At 42.0% G+C, this 21,292-nt stretch overlaps 1 protein-coding gene across 1 annotated transcript; it reads right to left on the bottom strand.

Moving 5' to 3' along the window:
- Positions 1–5,488: 5,488 nt before the first annotated feature.
- ELL3 (elongation factor for RNA polymerase II 3) lies at positions 5,489–8,518 on the bottom strand (the record flags this gene model as incomplete). The annotated part of the gene is made up of 11 exons (XM_081291824.1): positions 5,489–6,011; positions 6,089–6,133; positions 6,355–6,526; positions 6,622–6,664; positions 6,748–6,931; positions 7,027–7,102; positions 7,232–7,311; positions 7,402–7,603; positions 7,705–7,817; positions 8,167–8,202; positions 8,387–8,518. 11 exons carry the CDS (start codon positions 8,516–8,518, stop codon positions 5,901–5,903), a joined length of 1,194 nt encoding a protein of 397 aa, XP_081147950.1. The 3' UTR covers positions 5,489–5,900.
- Between the last annotated feature and the right edge of the window lie 12,774 nt (positions 8,519–21,292).

Raw genomic sequence — 21,292 nt, 5'->3', positions numbered from 1 at the left:
GGACAGAGATCGCAGACAATTTTCTTAGGACCTTCAAAGACAGTTGAGTTAAATCCTGAAACGGGGCCAGAACAAATCCCTACTGGGATTTTCGGGCCGCTTCCTGATAATACTATAGGTTTAATTTTGGGACGTAATAATTTAAAGGGAGCCATTGAGGTAATACCTGGTGTGATAGATTCAAAATTTAAAGGACAGTTAAATGTTACTGTAAAATCCCATTATGCCCTAAGGCTCACCCCAAAAGATACTTTTGCTCAATTAATATTACTGCCTTGTGAACCAGAAAGGCATCTGCTGGTAGATTCAGTTTCTAAACCGCCGGACAGAGTATACTGGTCACAGTTAGTACGACAAGAACGCACTTTATTGAAACTTAGAATTAATAATAAAAACTTCCTAGGGATAATAGACACAGGGGCTGATATCTCGGTATTGTCTAGTAAATTTTGCCTTTGCATGTAGCACCAGCTAACCTGGAGGGAATAGGACAGGTTTCACAGCCTGCTCAAAGTGCCAACTATCTCCGTTGGGAAGATTCCGATGGGAACAGTGGAGTATTTAAGCCTTATGTGTTAGAGTCTTTACCAGCTAACCTATGGGGAAGAGATATTTTAGCCAAAATGGGATTGTTATTAGTTACCCCAAACTCTATAAGGTCAATTGAGGAAGTTAATCAGAGGTATTTTCCTGGAGATGATAAGGAGACCCTTCAGGAAGAGTATCTGTTTACAAGCCAGTCTCCACGTCAAAGATTAGTAAATGCTCCAAACCAAAATTTTTACTAGGGGCCCTGAGTACTTCCCCGATCCCTAAGACAGCTAAAAAAATCATGTGGCTCACAGGGGAGCCCATATGGATTTCTCAATGGCCCATCTCAGGGGAAAAGCTTAAAATAATTCATAGATTAGTTGAGGAACAACTTCAGGCTGGTCATATTGAACCAACGCTTAGTCCTTGAAACACACCTATTTTTGTTATTAAGAAAAAGTCAGGAAATTGGAGATTACTACAGGATTTAAGGGCGATAAATCATGCAATTCAGCCTATGGGATCATTACAGCCAGGACTTCCCTCCCCCACAGCTATTCCTTTATAGCTTGATGGTAATAGATTTAAAAGACTGTTTTTTCTCTATAAGGTTACATCCTGAAGATTGTGAAAGATTTGTTTTCACTGTCCCAGCAATTAATTTTAAGGAACCTGTTAAAAGAGATTGCTGGAAGGTACTTCCCCAGGGAATGCGTAATAGTCCTACACTGTGCCAAAAATACGTTGACCAGGCAATAGATCCCATAAGAAATAGCTTTCCTGAGGCATGTATTATTCATTTTATGGATGATATATTATTGGCTCATGCTAATCCAGAAGTACTTTCAGAAATTTTTACTCAGTTAGAGACTTCACTTACAGCAATGGGTTTATGTATAGCTCCTCAAAAAATTCAAAAAGTGTCTCCTTTTCAATATCTAGGTCAGATAATTCAAGGACGTACAATCCGTCCTCAAAATCTTCAGATAAGAGTTAAGGAGTTACATACCATTAATGATTTTCCAAAACTATTAGGAGATATTAATTGGCTGAGGCCATCCTTAAAACTAACTACTTCTGAGTTAAGTCCTTTATTTCAGATATTACAAGGAAATCCTTCTCCAACCTCTCCACGTCAGCTAACCTTGGAAGCTAAAACAGCCTTAAGAAAAGTTGAAATTGCAATTAAAAATGCACAGCTTACTAGAATAGATCCTAAAGAAATAGTGTATTTATTAATATTTCCAACTGAGCATACCCCAACAGGAGCCATATGGCAAAGATTAGGAATTATTGAGTGGATTTATTTATCCCACTCTCCTCAAAAAACATTAATTCCTTTTCATGATTCTGTAGCTCAATTAGTAATTAAAGGTAGAACTAGGATTTTACAATTAATTGGATCTGAACCTGATATCATAATTATTCCATTTTCTGTTCAACAGACTAATTGGCTTTTTCAAACTTCTAGCTCATGGTAGATAGCTTTTGCTGATTTTCCCGGACAGATAGATAGCCATTATCCTCGTGATAAGATTGTACAATTTGCATCATTAACGTCACTTATCTTTCCAAAGATTGTACGAGCTTATCCAATAGAGGAAGCTTTATCGGTGTTCACGGATGGTTCCAACTCCGGTAAGGCAGGTTTCTTCAGCCGTGTTCACACAGAGGTAATACAAACTTCTTATACTTCTGCCCAAAGAGCAGAGCTTCAAGCTCTGATTTGTGCCTTAGATTACTTTTCAAATGAGCCTACTAATATCTATTCTGACACTTATATGCAGTCGGAGTTACCAAAAATATTGAAACCTCAATTATTGGGTTTACTTCATCACAGGAGTTATTTGAATTATTTCATAATTTACAAAAGACAGTGCTAATGCGAAAGTACCCATGTTTCATAGGACACATACGTGCCCATACTAATCTTCCTGGACTTCTAGTTTCAGGTAATGACAAAATTGATAAGTTAGTAGCTTTTTGTCAACAGATGTCTTTGTATGACTGTGCACTAGCTTCCCATTCCTTGCATCATCAAAATGCTTCTAGCTTACGTAAAAAATTTAATATTACCAGAGAACAAGCTCGTCAGATTGTAAGCCAATGCCCTAAGTGTGTTATTCACACTCCATCTCTGCCATCAGGGGTAAATCCCCGTGGATTAAAACCAAATCAAATATGACAAATAGATGTAACTCATATTCCTCAATTTGGTAAACAATGTTATGTGCATGTCATAGTGGACACTTATTCTAGATTTATTTTTGCCACAGCACGTACTAAGGAAGATACTCAACATGTAATTTCTCATTGCTTAGCAGCTTTTCCCGTTTTAGGGTGTCCTATGCAGATCAAAACAGATAATGCTCCAGCTTACGTAAGCTCTTCTTTTCAACAATTTTGCCAAGAGTTTAAAATTAATCATAAAACAAAAATTCCTTATAACCCCCAAGGTCAAGCCATTGTGGAACGAGCTCATTTATCTATTAAGCTTCAATTACAAAAATTAAAAGGGGGGAATAGGATTGTGACTCCCCAAAATAGTCTTAATCATGCCTTGTTTGTTTTAAATTTTTTAAACTGTGATGCAGAAGGTCACACAGCTGCTGAGAGACAAATGTCTCCCTCAGTAACAGGCCCCTTAGGCAGAGTTTTGTGGAAAGATTTACAGACTGGTCAGTGGAAGGATCTGGACCCGGTAATAACATGGGGCCGAGGTCATGCTTGTATCTTCCCAGAAGGTGCTTTCCGTCCTATTTGGGTGCCTGAACGTGCTATCAGACATGGAGGAAATAGAACCCAGATTCAAGCGACTGAGGATCGACCCGGAGGAGCCACTACCCAGAGGGAGGAGATATCGGAAAAAGATGAAGAAAGACCAGATTGAACCAGCCAAAAAGCTGATTTTGTGGAAAGATGTAAAGAAGCTAACAACCCAGGCTTCCCGAATACTTCAATGCCTAGGAAAGAACAGGACCCCAGTCTTGATGGTAGCAACAGTAATTGCCCTACTGGGCTGTCAGGTAAAAGGGAATCAAGTAGACACTAATTGGACATATTTCCCAGATCCACCCCTGGTACACCCAGCTGTGTGGACTGGAGAATCTATTCCAGTATTTACTAATGACTCATTCATGATGGGAGGATTTACAGATACTCATATTACTCCCAATCATGTGACTAGATTTAATTATTCTGGCTACAGTGCCCAATTACCTTTGTGTTGGTCACATGATAAACATGCTAGCTGTCTGAAAGTATCTCTCTCTCTCTCTCTCTCTCTCTCCTCTCTCACTCTCTCTTTTAAAAAAAAAGAAATATAAAAGTTAAGTGGATAGATGACAGATATGTTGTTACTTGTAATAAGTGCAACCTAACTAATTGTATACTAGGTATAATGGAGGAAAAGGAGTGCTGATACTTCATCAGCCCTCTTTCGTTTTATTACCTGCTAATATTTCAGAGCCATGGTATGCTGATACTGGTTTACAAGTCTTGCAGCAAATTCATGCCCAGCTAACAAGACCTAAACGTGCTATTGAGTCATAATTGTTGGTGTCTTAGCACTGGTCTCATTTATTGCCTCAACTGTCTCTATGTCTCTGACATTGTCTCAGAATATTCAGCATGCAAAATTTCTTAATAATTTAGCTCAAAATACTTCCAAGGCTCTGCGTAATCAAGTAAATATCGATGAGAGGATTGAGACTAAATTAAGTGCCTTAGAGGTGACTGTTATAGACATAGGTAATGAACTTTCAGCCTTAAAATTTAAAGAAAGGCTTAAATGCCATGCTAATTATAAGTATGTATGTGTTACAGCTGCCAAGTACAATGCTTCTCTCTGGGATTGGGAGAAGGTTAAAAACCATTTATTAGGTATTTGGCAAAATAGTAATAATAGCTTGGATATTCTGGAACTTCATCACCATATCCAAGACATTCAAAATAATAGAGCTGATTTTTCAGATCCTTCTTCTTTGGCTAACCAAATATTGAAGGAGTTAAATGGATTCAACCCTGGAAATATTCTTAAACACTCTGCTTGGTACATTATTGGATTATTCTCCTTGCTGTTAATTCTCTTTTGTGTTGTAATCATAGGATGGCGAGTCTTCCAATCAAGGATCCAGAAACTCCAGAGAGTGAACCGCTGCCTCATTGTTAAGAAAAAAAGGGGCGATATGTGGGAAGCCATTCTGACACGTGATTGGGTGACTCCCGTTAAGGGCCTGAGGCGCTTTGGCTGTGTCGAAGCTTTCCCAACCCTTTCCTGATGAGAGAGCCCATCCGTGTGGGGGTGTGCCTGACCGCTGACCCCGGGGACCCAATCACTGACCCTGACCTTGGAGTGCAGCCCCCACCTCAACCTTCATTGGATGGAATTCTCCCCTGAATCTCTTGTTCCCCAATAAAGGGCTACTCCCAGGCGTGTTCACTCTCTCTCTCCTGCTAGCCCTGAGTAATCCTCACTGCCCTGCTGGGCGGCTAGAGGTGGGAACCAGAGAGGTGAGCCGTCTCGGACCTAGCAATATAAATAAGGTAACTGAGTCTGTGTGTTTTATTTCGATCTCTTCTAACTAACTTTATGCCTAGAACCTCATTAATGAAACCATTGCGCAGGCCGCGTGGTAGAGGGGATCTAATTGTTTAGAGAGCACCTGAAGCAGTTAGATGTAAAGGGTAAGAATCACTGCTTTGGAGAATTTAAGGAAAATATAAAAACTTGTACAGGGGCTGGGGTTGTGGCTTAGCAGTAAAGTGCTTGCCTAGCACGTGCAGGGTGCTGGTTTTGATCCTCAGCACCACATTAAAAAAAAAAGTATTGTGTCCAACTGCAACTAAAACAAAAAAATAAATAAAACTTGTACAAAAACACAGAAGCAAGATTTTAGCCATGTTTATAAAAGAATTTACTTTCAGTACATGGATAATACCCAAGCCCTTTCCCAATATATCCAGGGGTGCTATAAGTTTCCTTAGCTGTTACCAAAACTTGTTCTTTCCTTTGGGGAGCTATGAAGCTAGATTTACTTATTGAATTTATCTAATATCTTCAAAGTTTCTTATCCTAGAAATGATATAATTCCTCAATTTGAAAATGAGTTGATTGAACTAAAGAAGACAAGCCTCTGCTACTTTTCTAGTCTCCTGGGCACAGCTGAGGGGGTCTTAGCAGTGGGCCCACAACCTAAAAATTTCAAATATAACAACAATAAAAATCCTCAAGAACCTAGAACAGCAGCTCTCTACTTGCCACCATGGCCTCAACTGGTCAGCAAAAGAAAAGCAGATAGTTACACACTGGTTTATAGCTGCTTTGTTCATATCAGTGGACAGAGGGTCAAGAAGCCTGCTTGACAGCTTCAGCTGCCCCTGTTCTTTTCCTCAAACTCCAGGATGAGACCTTTAATGTGGGACAATTTCTGATGCAGGTACTCACAGCGATGCTTCTCGTCTCTATAACCTGGGTACCGCTGCAGAGAAAAAGCATTCTTGTCAAAAACTAAAAACAGTTTTACCTTCTTGCTTTTGTTCTCAGAACTTGTCTTACCTTTCTGAATTTTTTATACTCCTGGACTATCTTATCTTCCAGCACCTGAAACAGAAAATACTATCACTGAGTTCAACATTAAAAGGAAGAAAAATAAAATCAGGAAAGTAACCTCCCTTCTCATTCCACCAAATGATATAAATGTTTTTCTGCCAAAACAGGTTTGCCTGTCACTTTTTTTAGTCACTGAACAAACAGGCTTATGGATGATTAGCAATAGGTAACGGCCATTAAGGCTGGAAAGCCAGCCTGGGTCCAGTCCTTACTTTGTGTTCTGGAGTTCCTTGCTGAACTCTCTTGATCTCTGCTCCCAGCTCTATGAATCTTTGGCTTGCGGCCCCAACACGGGCATGGAGGATGCGGTATTCAGCATAATCTCTCTCAAAGTCCTGCTCATAGGCCTGTTGCTGCTCTGTACTTTGGATGGCCCTGTATTGCCTGTCAGGAGAGTTATCGCCTTCAATTTCATTCAAAAGCTCCTGACTTCCAGGGAGCTTATATGTATAGGCTTGATGAAATTGGAAATTACTCACAGGAGGTAATCTGGCACCTCTTCAGGGCTTGGGGATTCAGAGTCTGGGAAGGAAGCAAGAAAACACAAAAGTGACTATAGATCTTTTTTTCACTGTGGCATTTTTACCCTCCTCTCATTAATTCACCTGCTTGAACTAAGGGACTGTGCTCCAACCTAGGGTCTATGTCTTCTTCTTTATCTTCTTGTTCCCAATCTTCTTCCTCTTGTAAGTCCTGACTGGACAGCTCTTGTAGGGGACCTGAAGCTAGAGGCAGAGCTCTGAGCCTCTTTTCTTCTAATTCTTCAGTAGCTTCTGACGCTGGACGTTTCTGTGGAGAAAACAGCAAACCAGGAGATTCCTATTTTGGCTTCTCAATTTAAAAATTTCAGTGGTTTCTGAAAAGTCCTTGCCATTACACATTACCTTGTGCTGACATTTCCGGCTAGTGGAGGAAGGCAATGCCTGATCCAACTCTCTGTTTGGAAGATGGGTCTGCTTCCTAAGATATTTGAAGAGAGAATGGGAGAGATGAAGACCAGGGTAGGACCTGGGTCCAGATCTTTTACAGCATTTAAGGGTGGAGATTAGACCAGGGCTTCCCATGTTAGTCCCACCCTGTGCCAGGTACCTCACTTCCCACTGTGCCATGTGCTCCCTTGAGGATCCTGGCATTGACTGTCCTTGATTGCTTGCCAGTGGATCTGACACCTGGCAGGGAAAGTGGCAGGAGCACTTGACTCCCTCAGCTTCAGGCTTTGCCCCACCTTATCACAAATCCCTTCAGTTTTCTAACCTCACCTCTTCTAGTGCCACCTGTGTCTGTGACACTACATCTCCTTCAAAATAGTCTCCCGTGTTCTGCCAGTTCTCAGAATCTCTGGCATCTTCAGTTAGGTTGTGTTCCTGAACCACTGATGGGGCTGGGATGGAATCCATAGCTGCCCAAATAGTGAGGCGCTCCCTGAGTGGGCCCAGGCAGTGGAGGCAGTTAAGCCCAAATCTGAAAAGAAGTGGTGAGAAAAAACAACAAGGTGGAGAGTTTTTAAGCACCTTTTCGCATTCCCTTCCCTACTTCCTGCAAATTCTTACCTGCAGCCTTACCTGCCTAAACGTTGGCACACAAGATCCAAGCCACCGCCAGCGCCCTCCTGGCCACACTGGGACACTATGAAAGAGAAGAGGCAGGACCAACCAGGGCCTGGGAGTCTCAGATACTGGGGTGGAAAAAAGAATAAGCTCCATGAAGTCAACCCCTCCCCTCCCGCCCACGCCACTCCTCCCGGAGCCAGCCTAAGACTGAAGATGGGTCCCACGGGGCTCGTTAGCACGCCAGGTGCAGCTGAGCCTGAGTTCCCCAAGATACTGAGAAGACACAGTGTCCCCAACCGCAGCCTCCTGGGACCACAAACCCAGCAGCCCTCTTGTTTCCACTTAGGGTTCAGTTCTCCAAACTTCCTCAGACCGTGACCATTCTCAGCCTCCTGCCCTGACCGCACCTTATTGAAGCCCACTTTTGTGCCCCCTCATCCCGACCTCACTCACACACCCTGGGCCCGCACTTACCCCTCGGTGGCCTTGGAAAGCAATCACTGGCCGTACCTGCCGGGAGAGCACAGACGCGAGCTGAGCGAAGGTAAGGCGGCGGTTTCACTTGGAGAGGTGGGGAGCATGGAGCTTGCGGAAAACTGCTCCCCTTCCCCAAGTCCCTGCTCCAGTGTGGCCGATTGAGACCTGAAGTCCCAAAGGTAGGGGTACGGAAGAAGGAGCCAGGAGCCGGCCTCACCTGTTGCCGCTGACACTCTTGCAGTGCCCGCAGCGCAGCGTCGTTGAGCCTGAGCAGTAGGAGGCTGGTCCGGGCAGCAGGGGAGAAGCAAAGCCGAAGCTTCCCATTCAGATGTTCCTGAGGTCCCTCCATGGAGGTGAGGTCGAGCCCAAGTAGAACGAGGTCCACAAGCGAGAGCTACCACTGCCACCTCCGTTGTGCAGGGCTAGGCGGGCACGCCAGGTAGCTCAGGTCTGCCCCGCCTTCCGCCAGAACCCCGCCTCTCTCCCCAACCCAGCCGAGTGGGCGGTGCCTTGATCTCCTGGGGACCCCAATCCCCATGGTTTCATCTTATATTGATCTAGGCCTTACTGGAGCTTTCAGAAAGGCTAGTCAGTTCTGGGGAGAGTCTGCGGCCAGATGCGGTCTGACCTCTCATCCAGAATTCTCAATTTCTCCAGCCACCCTGAACTCAAGAGTTGCGGTCTCTTAAGTGAAAACTGAACTTGCAACCCCTTGAGGCTTTCAGCCATAGAGCGGGAAAGATAGCTTGGTTGGTAGGCGGGTTCAACCATTGTTGTTCTCACGTAGAGAGCGTCAGAAACCCAGGAGCCGAAGTGGGAACTGGTGCGGCGCTTTTGCTTTTTCCAGCCTGCTGTTGCTGATCCGAAGCCACTTTCTACTGCAGGCCAGAGAAGCTATAAGGCCCAATGGGAGTAGTGATAGCAATGAAGCCTGGCTGTCATAGGCTGGAGCGCTGCATCGGTGGGCCGGGATGTGGGGCATGGGTGGTGGCAGGAGAGTTGCAAGGCAAAGGAGAGCCTGAACTCAGTCCCTCTGTCACCTCTTGGCCTAAACACACTTGAGAGGGGTCAGGTCAACTGGTTCATTCCTTCCGGAAGTGCCTTGAAGTTGCCAGGCATTTTGGAGATGCAGATTCTGGTGCAGTGAGACACCAGGATCAATCTCAGGCTAGCCCTCCAGTTGTCCCTATTTGGTGTCCCAAGAGCCATGATGTTGTCCTTTTTCCTAACAAGAATCTGTTAAATCCCTGGACCTGCATAATTCCAGGTGACCTTAATGCTCTCCACCCCAAATCAAATCACCTATACATCAGGTAAAAACTCAGTAAACCTAGCCACTGGGGAGGCTGAGTTCAAGGTTAGCCTGGCAACTTAGCAAGACCCTGTCTCAAAATATAAAATTAAAAGGGCTAGGACATAGCAGTGGTAGAGTAACCCATGTATAGTGTATGTAAATTATACCTCAATAAAGTTGATCTTTAAATTTGTGCAATAAACTACCAACTCCAACCACAAAAACATTTACCTACTCATCAGGCCTCTCTGCTTCTCTGCGGACAATTTGCTAATTTGACAAACATTGTGGTATAAGTAAAACTAATCTCCTAGGCTACTTTTTATTCTCAAATGACATCTGTGACCCTTTTTTATTAAAAATTTTTTTATTTGTTCTAATTAGTTATACATGACAGCAGAGTGCATTTCAATTCATTGTACACAAATGAAGCAAAACTTTTATTTCTCTGGTTGTATACAATGTTGCATCCACCATATGTGCAGTTATATATGTACCTAGGATAATGATGTCCACCTCATTCCACCATCTTTCTTGGCCCCATAACCTCTCCACTCCCCTTGCTCTCCTCTGTCCAATCCAAAGTTCCTCCATTCTCCCCATGCCCTACGCATTATGGATCAGCTTCTACTTATCAGAAAGAACATTTGGCCTTTGTTTTTTTGGAACTGGCTTACTTCACTTAGCTTAATATTCTATAACTCCATCCATTTACCTACAAATGCCATAGTTATTCTCTTTTAATGCTGAGTAATATTCCATTGAGTATATCTACCACAGTTTCTTTATCCATTCATCTGTTGAAGGGCATCTAGGTTGATTCCACAGTTTAGCTATTGTGAGTTGAGCTGCTATGAACATTGATGTGGCTGTGTCACTGTAGTATGCTGATTTAAGTCCTTTGGGTATAGACCAAGGAGTGAGATAGCTTAGTCAAATGGTGGTTCCATTCCAGATTTTCTAAGGAATCTCCATACTGCTTTTCAGATTGGTTTCACCAATTTGCAGTGCCACCAGCAATGTATGACTGTACCTTTTTTCCTGCATCCTTACCAACACTTATTATTGCTTATTGCTTATATTCTTTTTTTTTTTTAAAGAGAGAGAGAGAATTTTTAATATTTTATTTTTAGTTCTCGGCGGACACAACATCTTTGTTGGTATGTGGTGCTGAGGTTTGAACCCGGGCCGCACGCATGCCAGGCGAGCGCGCTACCGCTTGAGCCACATCCCCAGCCCATATTCTTTTTTTTTTTTCTTTTCTTTTCTTTTTCTTTTTTTTTGTATCAGGTATTGAACTCAAGAGCACTTGACCACTGAGCCACATCCCAATTTAGAGACAAGGTCCCACTGAGCTGCTTAGCACCTTGCCTCTGATGAGGCTGGCTTTCAACTAACTCATAAACCTTCTGTCTCAGCCTCCTGAGCGGCTGGGATTACAGGCATGCACCACCATGCCTGGCTCTGCTGGTATTCTTGATAATTGCCATACTGATTGGAGTGAGATGAAATCTTAGAGTAGTTTATTTTATTTTATTGTGTGTGTGCGTGTGTGTGTGTGTGTGTGTGTGTGTGTGTGTGTGTGTGTTTGCTGAGGATTGAACCCAGGACCTTGTGCATGTAAGACAGGCACTCTACTAACTAAGCTATATCCCCAGCCCCTTAGAGTAATTTTGATTTGCATTTCTCTAATTACTAGAGAAATTGAACATTTTTTTCATATATTTGTGGATTTATTGTATATCTTCTTCTGAGAAGTGTCTGTTCAGTTACTTAGCCCATTTATTCATCTGTGACCTGTTGTAAGATTTTCCTCCATTTTAAACTCAAAAGAGAAACTAGAATGATGAAAAATTGGGGAGAAACTGAACATAGTGGTATATGCCTTATAGATCCATTACTAAGACTGAAGTAGAAGGGTTATTTGAACCCAGGAGTTCAAGACCAGCCTAAGCAACATAGTGAGAAAAACCAATCTCAAAAAAAAATTTTTTTTCAGAAGAACGGGTAACAGGGGAAGATCTTTGCAGAAGGAAGGAAGATAGGGATCTAACATTTATTGGGTGATCATTATGTGTCAGGACTTTGTGTTTTGTTTTGTTTTTGGTACCATAGATTGAACCCAGGGCACTTAAACACTGAGCCACATCCCCCCCGCCCCTGTTTTGTATTTTATTTAGAGACAGGGTCTCATTGAGATGCTTAGGGCCCCACTAAATTGCTGAGCCTGCCTTTGAATTTTCGATCCTCCTGCCTCAGCCTCACTGGGATTATAGGTATGGTCCACAGCACAGGACTTTGTTATTTAATCCTTATGATAACTTTTTAGTGTAGGTATTAATATTCATTCATTCAACACTTATTTATTGAGCACTTACTCTATACCAAGCATTGTAGTAGAGACTTATAATACATCACTGAACAGATCCTTGACTTGAGAAAGCTTGCATTTTAGAACAGAAAGAAACACTAGAAATAAACATAATAAATATAGAAAAGCCCTAAGCAATTTAGGGATACTCTGTCTCAAACAAGTAAAAAGGGCAGGGGATATGCCTCAGTGGTTAAGTGCCCCTGGGTCCAATCTCCAGTACAAAAAGCAAACAAAACAAAAATGTGAGTTAATTATTAAACTTAACAAGAGCACTTTTGGTAAAATGGTGGATGAAAGCTTGACTGGAGTAAAGAGAATAGTAGATGCCTACAATCCCAGCTGCTTGGAAGGAGGAGGCAGGAGGATCACAAGTTCAAAGCCAGCTTCAGCAATTTAGTAAGGCACCAAGCAACTTAGTGAGATCCTGTCTCCAAATAAAATATAAAATAGGGCTGGGGATGTGGATTAGTGGTCAAGTGCCCCTGAGTTCAATCCCTGGTAACTCCCCCAGCCCCCCAAAAAGAAAAGGTTTTAATTCGGGAGAAATAGCATGTTTATATGCTGATGAAGTTATTTTGGAATCATCTCAAAATCTCTGATGATGGAGGAGAGAGGAAGTTTGCTAGAATGGTGTCCTTGAGTATTCTAGAAGGGATGGGATCTACTCAGGACTGCCATTAGGTAGGAGTATGAGCAGTTCATCTGCGACAACAGGCAGAGAAAGTGGATACAGATGCAGAGCTTGGTAGATGTGGGAGTCTATGGAAATTCTTTCCTAAGACATCCATTTTCTCAGTGAATTAGGAAGCATCTGTGAGAAAGAATGAAAATGCAGTGATGGAGGCTGGGGATAAGAAAATAGTATGAAAAAATTGCCTACAAGAGTGAGAGAGTGAATGAGTTAGGAATGTATCAAACACCAAGGACTGATGATAAAAAGAGTGAAAGTTAGAGAAGCTACATGATTTAACTTAAGGTTGCAAAGCAGAGGTTCTTCTAAAGCTGAGCCTGTGGGCCATAGAACTTAGGAAATCTGTGAACTTGGAAGGGAAAAAGAAAGTCACAACTTTGTTTTCACTAACCTCTAGCAGAAATTTAGCATCTCCTTTGATTATTAATGTAGGCAATAAGCCACGGGTACTGGCAATGTCAGATAGTTTGACTGGATCACTTCATTATGTGACTCCTTAAGTTCATCTCATTATCCAAGCCTTTTCCTGTTTCCTGGGTCTTGGCATATGCTGTTCCTTTTGTCTGTATTTGATTAAAATACATTTGATGCCAGGTACAGTGGTCCATGCCTATAATCTCAGCAACTCAGGAAAGTGAGACAGGAGGATTGCAAGTTTGAAGCTAATTTACACAATTTAGGGAGACCCTGTCTCAAAAAAATTTTAAAAAGGACTGGAACCAGGTGTGGTGGCACAAAACCTGTAATCTTAGTGGTTTGGGAGGCTGAAGCAGGAGGATTGCAAGTTCAAGCAACTTAGACCTCTCTCAAAATAAAACAAAAAGGGCTGAGAATGTGGTTCTGTGTTTAAGTGCTTCTGGGTTCCATCCCTGATACTATAAATAAATAAATAAACAAATAAGATGCATTTTGATGAAATAATAGAAACCTGACACAAGGCTTCTTAAACAAAAAACACAATGGTTCCCATAGCAGGAAGCTCAGAATAGAAGGAATGCTACAGTTGATATATCCAGTAGCTCGACTACATTATTAAGGACTAAGATTTCAGCAAGCATGGAGGAGCACATCTATAATCCCAGGTTCTCTGGAGGCTAAGGCAGAAGGATTTCGAGTTCAAGGATAGCCTGGGCAACTTTGCAAAACCCTGTCTCAAAAAAAAAAAAAAAGTACTGGGGAATGTGGCTCAGTGGTTGAATGAACATGTTCACAATAACTAGTTTTGGTGGTGGGATACCAGGGCGGTGGGGGGGACTTTTTCCTCTCCTATTCTTCTTTTTTTTTTTTTTAAGAGAGAGATTTCAATATTCATTCTTTAGTTTTCGGCGGACACAACATCTTTGTTTGTATGTGGTGCTGAGGATCGAACCCAGGCCGCATGCATGCCAGGCGAGCGTGCCACCTCTTGAGCCACATCCCCAGCCCCTCTCCTATTATTCTTTATACTTGTGTCTTTGTTACTCTTTCTTTTTTTTCAGTTGTTGATGGAGCTTTATTTTATTTATATGTGGTGCTGAGAATCAAACCCAGTACCTCACACGTGCTAGGCAAGTGCTCTATCACTGAGCCACAACCCCAGCTCCTCTGTTACTCTTAACACTTGATTGAAGTTATAATTATTCCTTCCTTCCTTCCTTCCTTCCTTCCTTCCTTCCTTCCTTTCTTTCTTTCTTTCTTTCTTTCTTTCTCTCTCTCTCTTTCTTTCTTTCTTTCGTCTTTCTTTCTGTCTTTGTCTTTCTTTCTGTCTTTCTGTCTTTCTGTCTGTCTTTCTGTCTTTCTGTCTTTCTTTTTAAGGTGAATACAATGTCTTTATTTTACTTTATGTGGTGCTGAGGATTGAACCCAGTGCTTCATGCATGCTAGGCAAACACTTTACCTCTGAGCCACAACCCCAGCCCTTGATTGGTTTCTTTACTTGTGAATTGTCTCTTCCACTAAAATGTTGACTACATGAGATCAGAGACCATGTTTATTTTGTTCACTATTTTATATATATATAGTCGTTAGAATAATGTCTGGCAAATAATGGTCACGTACTTAATAGTTGATGAAGAAATAAATGAACCCAAGAGTAAATAATACATTTGTCTTTATCCACTCCTCATACAGTCTTTCACAGAATTGCCAAATATAGTTTGAACCTGCCAAAAGAAATATATTTTTGCTATTTCTGTTGTCACCATCCCAGCCCATAGCTATCTTGTCTTACTTGATGTTATATACATATTTTATCTAATTTCCTCCTCTTTGGGAATTAAATTCCACCCCCCCTTTTTTTAAATAAAACCTATTTCTCTCCTATGGGAGGACAATGGTCAGTGTCTCATTAAGGGCTTCTTCTTCCTACCCAGGATAATCCAAGCCACTCTAAGATTTACAATTCTAAATAATTAGTAAATAACAAAACACAAATACTCAGAAATATTTATAGAAAGCAAAGATCCTGATAGATTTGGTTCACATGGGTTCTGGAACTAGACAAAGAACAAAATGGCTCAGGTGGTTTATTTAAGGGGGTACATCAAAGGCAGGGATAAGGTTTCAAGGGTGGAGTCTTGCTTCATGATATCTTGCAGTCAGCAGGTTGAGTGGCATCTTGGCAGGTGACACCCATCTCAGGTGATGGGTGGGATCTTTGGCAGAATTTGTGGGGGAAGTTCACCTGCATCAGGTGGTCAATACCTGTGGGGGGTGCCAGGGGGAGTTCCCAGTACCAGATTTATCCCCTCAGGATGCTACTATGTGCATTGGTTCACACACAGCCCACTGATAGCTTGTGACTCTCTCTCCCATACTAATAAAATAATTCTGGTCTTATGGTATTCTGGTAGGGACTGATGTTATTATGTCTTGCCTCATACTTCCCTCCCCCCCACAAGGGTAGGCATCTGACCCATTGGATCCCTGTCTTGGGATATTAACCACTGAATCTAAGACTCAGACCCTCCATCTTGGACAAGTTGTGAGATGTAAGGATAGATACTATTGATTGCCATTTCCTATTATGTCAAAGAATCTGGGTCTGAAAAAAATAAAAACAAGAGACATGGCCAAGCACTACGGTGCACACCTATAATTCCAGTGATTCAGGAGGCAGGAAGATCATAAGTTCCAGGCCAGCCTCAGCAATTTAGTGAGGCCCTAAGCAACTTAGCAAGATCCTGTCTCAAAATAAAAAATGGAAGAGGCTGGGGATGAGGCTCAGTGGATAAGGGCCACTGGGTTAAATTCCTAGTGTCACAAATACACATACACAGACACACATACTCACAAATTAAGGTCTACGGAGTCTACTCCCTTCATAAAAGTATCAGTACTATTCAGTTACTTCATATTAGGACATGTAGAAGAAAAAAGAGTGTCTTCTTTTAAATTACACTGAAATCTGATCTGGTCCAGAGAGGTGGCACATGCCTGTAATCCCAGAAATTCTGAGGCTGAGGCAGGAGAATGTCAATTTTGCAAAACCCTCAGTAACTCTGCAAGACCTTGTCTCAACCTCCTGCCAAAACAACAAAACAAAACAAACAAAAACCCACCACTGGGTTCAATTCCCAGTACCAAATTATACTCACATCCGTTTTTTAATGGGTAATTATGCTGTGCATCCTGTGAAATATTTTGAATATCATCCTTGCATAGAATCTGTTTTTTTCCTTTAAAGCAATTATCAAATCAATTTGCATACACACAGAGATTAAACAAAGAAAGAAAGGAAGATAGAGAGGAAGAGAGAAGGGGGAAAGCATTTAAGTCTTTTCTACTATATGTTCCAGTGTGCAGAGATAGACTTTTTGTTCAACATTGTATATCTAATACCTAATTGGCACATAGTTTGTGCACAATAAATATTTGTTGAAAGAATCTCTAATAATACCTCCTGGAAAAATTAGAGTGAAGGTGAGGCTCCAGGCTAGGTTCTTTCTTTTATTATATATTTGTGGCTCTGGGGATGGAATGCCTTGCCTTCTGCATGCTGGGTAACTGCTCTATTATTGAACTACACCCCCAGCCTCCAAGCTGGGTTCTGACAGGATTGAAAATATATTGGAGCCAGGTGTGGTGGCACATACCTGTAATCCCAGCAACTGGGAGACTGAAGCAGAAGGATAGCCAAGTTTGAAGCCAACCTCAACAATTTAGTGAGACCCTCCTCAACTTAACCAGACTCTGTCTCAAAATAAAAAATAAAAAGTTCTGGGGTTGTAGCTCAGAAGTAAAACACCCCTGGGTTCAGTTTCTAGTAAAAGAAGAAGAAGAAGAAGAAGAAGAAGAAGAAGAGGAGGAGGAGGAGGAGGAGGAGGAGGAGGAGGAGGAGGAGGAGGAGGAGATAAATAAATAAATAAATGAAAGAGTCTAGGGTGCAGTGAATTGTTAAGAAAAGCCTGGGCTAGGTGCCGTGGCACACATCTGTAAGCTCAGCAGCTTGTGAGGCTGAGACAGGAGGATTGTAAATTCAAAACCAGCCTCACCAATGGTGAGGTGCTAAGCAACTCAGTGGGACCCTGTCTCTAAATAAAATACAAAATAGGGTTGGGGGTGTGGCTCAGTGGATTGAGTGCTCTTGAGTAGTTCATTCCTCACCCACCCACCCCCACCAAAAAAAAAAAAAAGTTGTTACAGGGCTGTTCCACTCTTTCACCTATCTGAGCTGCTGAAAGTGACAAGGAGGCAGCAGGTGCCAAAGAGGACTTGTTTCCTCATTCTACACTATTCAACTCATCTCTCTAGCTGGTGTACTTTTTCCCAATGGGGCTGGTTCTGTGATCTCTCTCTACAAATGAGGGTGAGGGTACCCATGCAGCTTGGTGCGACTGGGGAATTGGACTGGGAAGCCAGATAGTTCATTCTTATGTGTTGTGGTCAGACTGTTGCTGGTGATACCCGTAAGTTTACCCTTCAAGTCCAGTTTTCTCTTCTTCCTTATACTTATTATCTCTAATTTATTCTCTAACTCTGTACCCTGTACTAAGTTTATTATATTATTTTATTTTATTTTATTGGTATTGGTGATTGAAGCCAGTAGTGTTCTACTACTGAGCTACATCCCCAGCCCTTTTTATTTTTGTTTTTTTGAGACAGGATTTTCCTAAGTTGCCCAGGCTAGCCTTGAATTCATGATCCTCTTGCCTCAGGCTTCTAAGTAGCTGAGATTACAGGTGTGCATCACTGCCACAAAGTCTGGCTTCATTTATATTTGGTACTGAGGATTTGGTATTGGGCACTTTACCACTGACATCCCCCCACCTTTTTTTTTTTTTTTTTTGGCACGGAGATTGAATCTAGGACCACGTAACCACTGAGCCCAACTCTATCCCTTTTATTTTTTATTTTGAGACAGGATCCCACTAATTTTCATAAAGTCTGGTTAAGTTGCTGAGGTTGGCCTTGAACCTGTATTCCTCCTGCCTCAGCCTCCCTAGTTTCTGGGATTCCAGCTATGTGCCACCATGCCTGACTATTTAGATATGTGCCAGAGATTTATAGGGCAGGGTCTTATGGATAAAGGGAGAAGGTTGGTGCAGGATGGAAAGATTGGGTGGGAAGAGTAGCCGACAGCTCTACAGTTCTGAGAAACCAGGTGAATGGGTGAATCTCATGAGCAAAAGTTGCTCAATACAAGGATTCAGTGTCTAGTGAGAACAGGCTGGAACTATACCATCTTTGTGCTCAGATCAAACCTGGGGGATTTTGCTGCTTCAGAAGCAACCATCTCCAGTCTCCTTCTCTCCTGGGAGTGGGGTGGACACATTATATCCACTCCCTACACACTTACACACTATAACTCTGAAATGACCAGGCAGGTTTTTTTTTTTTATGACCTTGGATAAACCAGAGGTTTATCCACTGAGTCACATCATCAGCCCTTTTTATTTTTTATTTTGAAACAGAGTCTTGCCAGGTTGCCTAGGGCCCTGCTAAATTGCTGAGGCTGGTGTTGAACTTGTGATTCTCCTCAGGCAGGAACTCTTGAAGGAGGTCAGACATTCTTATTTCACAGGAGAAATAGAGGTACAAAGAGGGTAAGTCACTTACCCAAGTTCCCATGGCTAATAAGTGGCAGTGCTGATGCCAAAGATGGTTTGATCCCAAAGCCCACTCTCTGGCCATTAGGCAAGAGATGACTTGTTTTTTAGGGAGAACTGCTATCTATGTTCAGGCTCTGGAATTGGGCATATCTACTTGTAACTTGTTGCTCTGCTACATGTCAGCTGTGGCCTTCACTATAGTGGGGAGTCACCCTAGGTATTTATTTGTTATTGAGATGAAGTCTTTTTTTAAAATATTTTTTCAGTTGTTCATGGACCTTTATTTTATTTATTTGTATGTGGTGCTGAGAATCGAACCCAGTGCTCACGCATGCTAGGCAAGCGCCTTACCACTGAGCCACAACCTCAGTCCCTGAGATGAAGTCTTTTTTAAAAAAAATTTTTTTTAGTTGTTGATGGACCTTTTATTTATTTATTTATATGTGGTGCTGAGAATCAAACTCAGTGCCTCACACATGCTAGGCAAGCACTCTACTGCTGAGCCACAACTCCAGCCCCCAAGATGAAGTTTTATTATGTTGCTAAGACTAGCCTTGAACTCCTGAGCTAAGCTATTTTCCTGCCTCAGCCTCCTAAGAGAGGATCACAGGTGTTTGCCACCACTCCAGGCTCCGCAGATACTGAGTTCAAATGCAGGTATTTGCTCTCACCTCATTCTGGAGTATATGTCTCTAATGGTTCTTTCCTGTCATCCCAACCCATCTAACTTTTTTTCTAAGCTTTAAGATCTCTCTGCCTTCAAGACCTGTGTCCTACAGTTTTCCAGGGTCTCCTATAATTCCTTTAGTTTAGCCTCCCTACAGTGCAGAGATTTCAAACAGTTTAGTTTTTCCTTCTTTCTCCCCGTGTTCTTTTAGGTAGCCAAAAACTAGACCCCTGAACTGGGCATGAGTGTGGTAAAGCCATTGCTTGAGCAAAGTGGGGAAAATAGAAACACCTCCACGTTTTTGTTGTAACCCCTTATTACTATAGTTTGAGAAAAGGGAAAAAATAAGAGACTGGGGTGGTGGTGGAAAGGACTGGTCTTTTTACTCAAAGTCTGAATCTTTCTCTGAGGTCTTAGAGGGAGTAGATTAAGTCATGGATAGAAAGGCATGTTATTTATCTATTGCTCCATAAAAATAACAAAACTTAGTGACTTAAGGTTGCCAAATTTTATTATACCATTTTTTTGTGGATTAGGAACTCAGAAGAGGCCTACTGGGTGATTCTGGCACATGGGGGTCCTCACATGAGGTTGCAGCCATCTAAAGTTTGCCTGGGGCTAGAGAATCCACTTCCAAGTTCACGCATGTGTATATCAGCAAGAGGCCTTAGTTTCTCCCCACAAAGCTAGTGATTTGAGGCCTCAGTTCTTCATCACTGGGAAGAACATCATGACATGTCAGCTGGCTGCCCTGAGAACCAGAGATTAAAGAGAAAGAGTGGAGCAGAAGCCATAATATCTTTTATGATCTAGCATTGGAATTGACACACCATTCCTTTCGACATATTCTGTCAGTTATGTAGATCACCTCAGGGTGGGAGGATACTACACAAGAGTGTGACTATCACAAGGAAGAGATCACTGGGAGTCATCTCAGAGACTAGCTACCACAGGAGCAGAAGGACCTGAAAAAGGAAGAGGAGCTGGGCATGGTGCATATCAGTAATCCCAGCAGCTGAGGCAGGAAGTTGCAGGTTCAAGGTCAGTCTCAGCAATTTAGCATGATCTTGTCTTTAAAAAAAAAAAAAAGGCAGGTTCCAGATTCAGAACCTTTGACAATGACATTTTTTTTTTAAAGAGAGAGAGAGAACTTTTTTAATATTTATTTTTTAGTTCTCGGCGGACACAACACCTTTGATTGTATGTGGTGCTGAGGATTGAACCCGCCGCCCGCATGCATGCCAGACCAGCGCGCTACCGCTTGAGCCACATCCCCAGCCTAACAATGACATTTTTAAAAAATGTTTTTTATAGTAGATGGACACAGTATCTTTATTTAATTTTTATGTGGTGCTGAGGATCGAACCCAGTGCCTCACACCTAGGCAAGCACTCTACCACTGAGCTATATCCCCAGCCTAGACAATGACATTATTTTGATCTAAATAATATATTTCATTTTTATTGCATTTGTTATATAGTTTCTTTTGTGGGGAAGTGACATTCATTTAAAATTTACTATAGGAATATGAAGTTTCATTTTTATCCTTTATTAAAGACTTATTAATACACAAATATTAATAACAAAAAGTAGGTCAGGTGATACTTGGGCATAAAAGAAATTGATGGTTCTGACTGAGGGCTAGTGCCTCCCATCAGTCCTATACTAAGGGAGAAGCCAGTATAAAGTTCCAGCTTCAACTCAGTTCTGCTGTGGGTGCTAGTTGGGGAGAATCAAAGTTTACAACCACTCCTTTCCTACGTTCTTAAGCATTTTTCCTTTATCCAGTGAACTTTCCAGGTGTGGTAAGGAGTCTTGTAGGAACTAAGAATGAGGAGATTACTTTTAGCTTCCAGTTCTGTTCAACTGTCTTAAAAACCAGAGGAAATATGGATACTGTCTGTGTATCCCCTAATGCAACACTGTAGTTTGTGATTTTGGGTCTTCCGAAATTCCAAGATACTTCATCTTCACGTTGAAAGTTTCTTTCAGTAAGCTGGAGGTGTAACTCTGTGGTACAAAGTGTGAACACAAGAGCCCTGTATTCAATTCCCAGCATTGGAAAAAA

Source organism: Spermophilus citellus, assembly GCF_964194105.1.
Source record: "Spermophilus citellus genome assembly, chromosome: 4".
Lineage (NCBI taxonomy): Eukaryota > Metazoa > Chordata > Mammalia > Rodentia > Sciuridae > Spermophilus > Spermophilus citellus.
The sequence above is the reverse complement of the archived record's forward strand: the minus strand, read 5'-3'. Positions and strand labels throughout refer to the sequence as shown.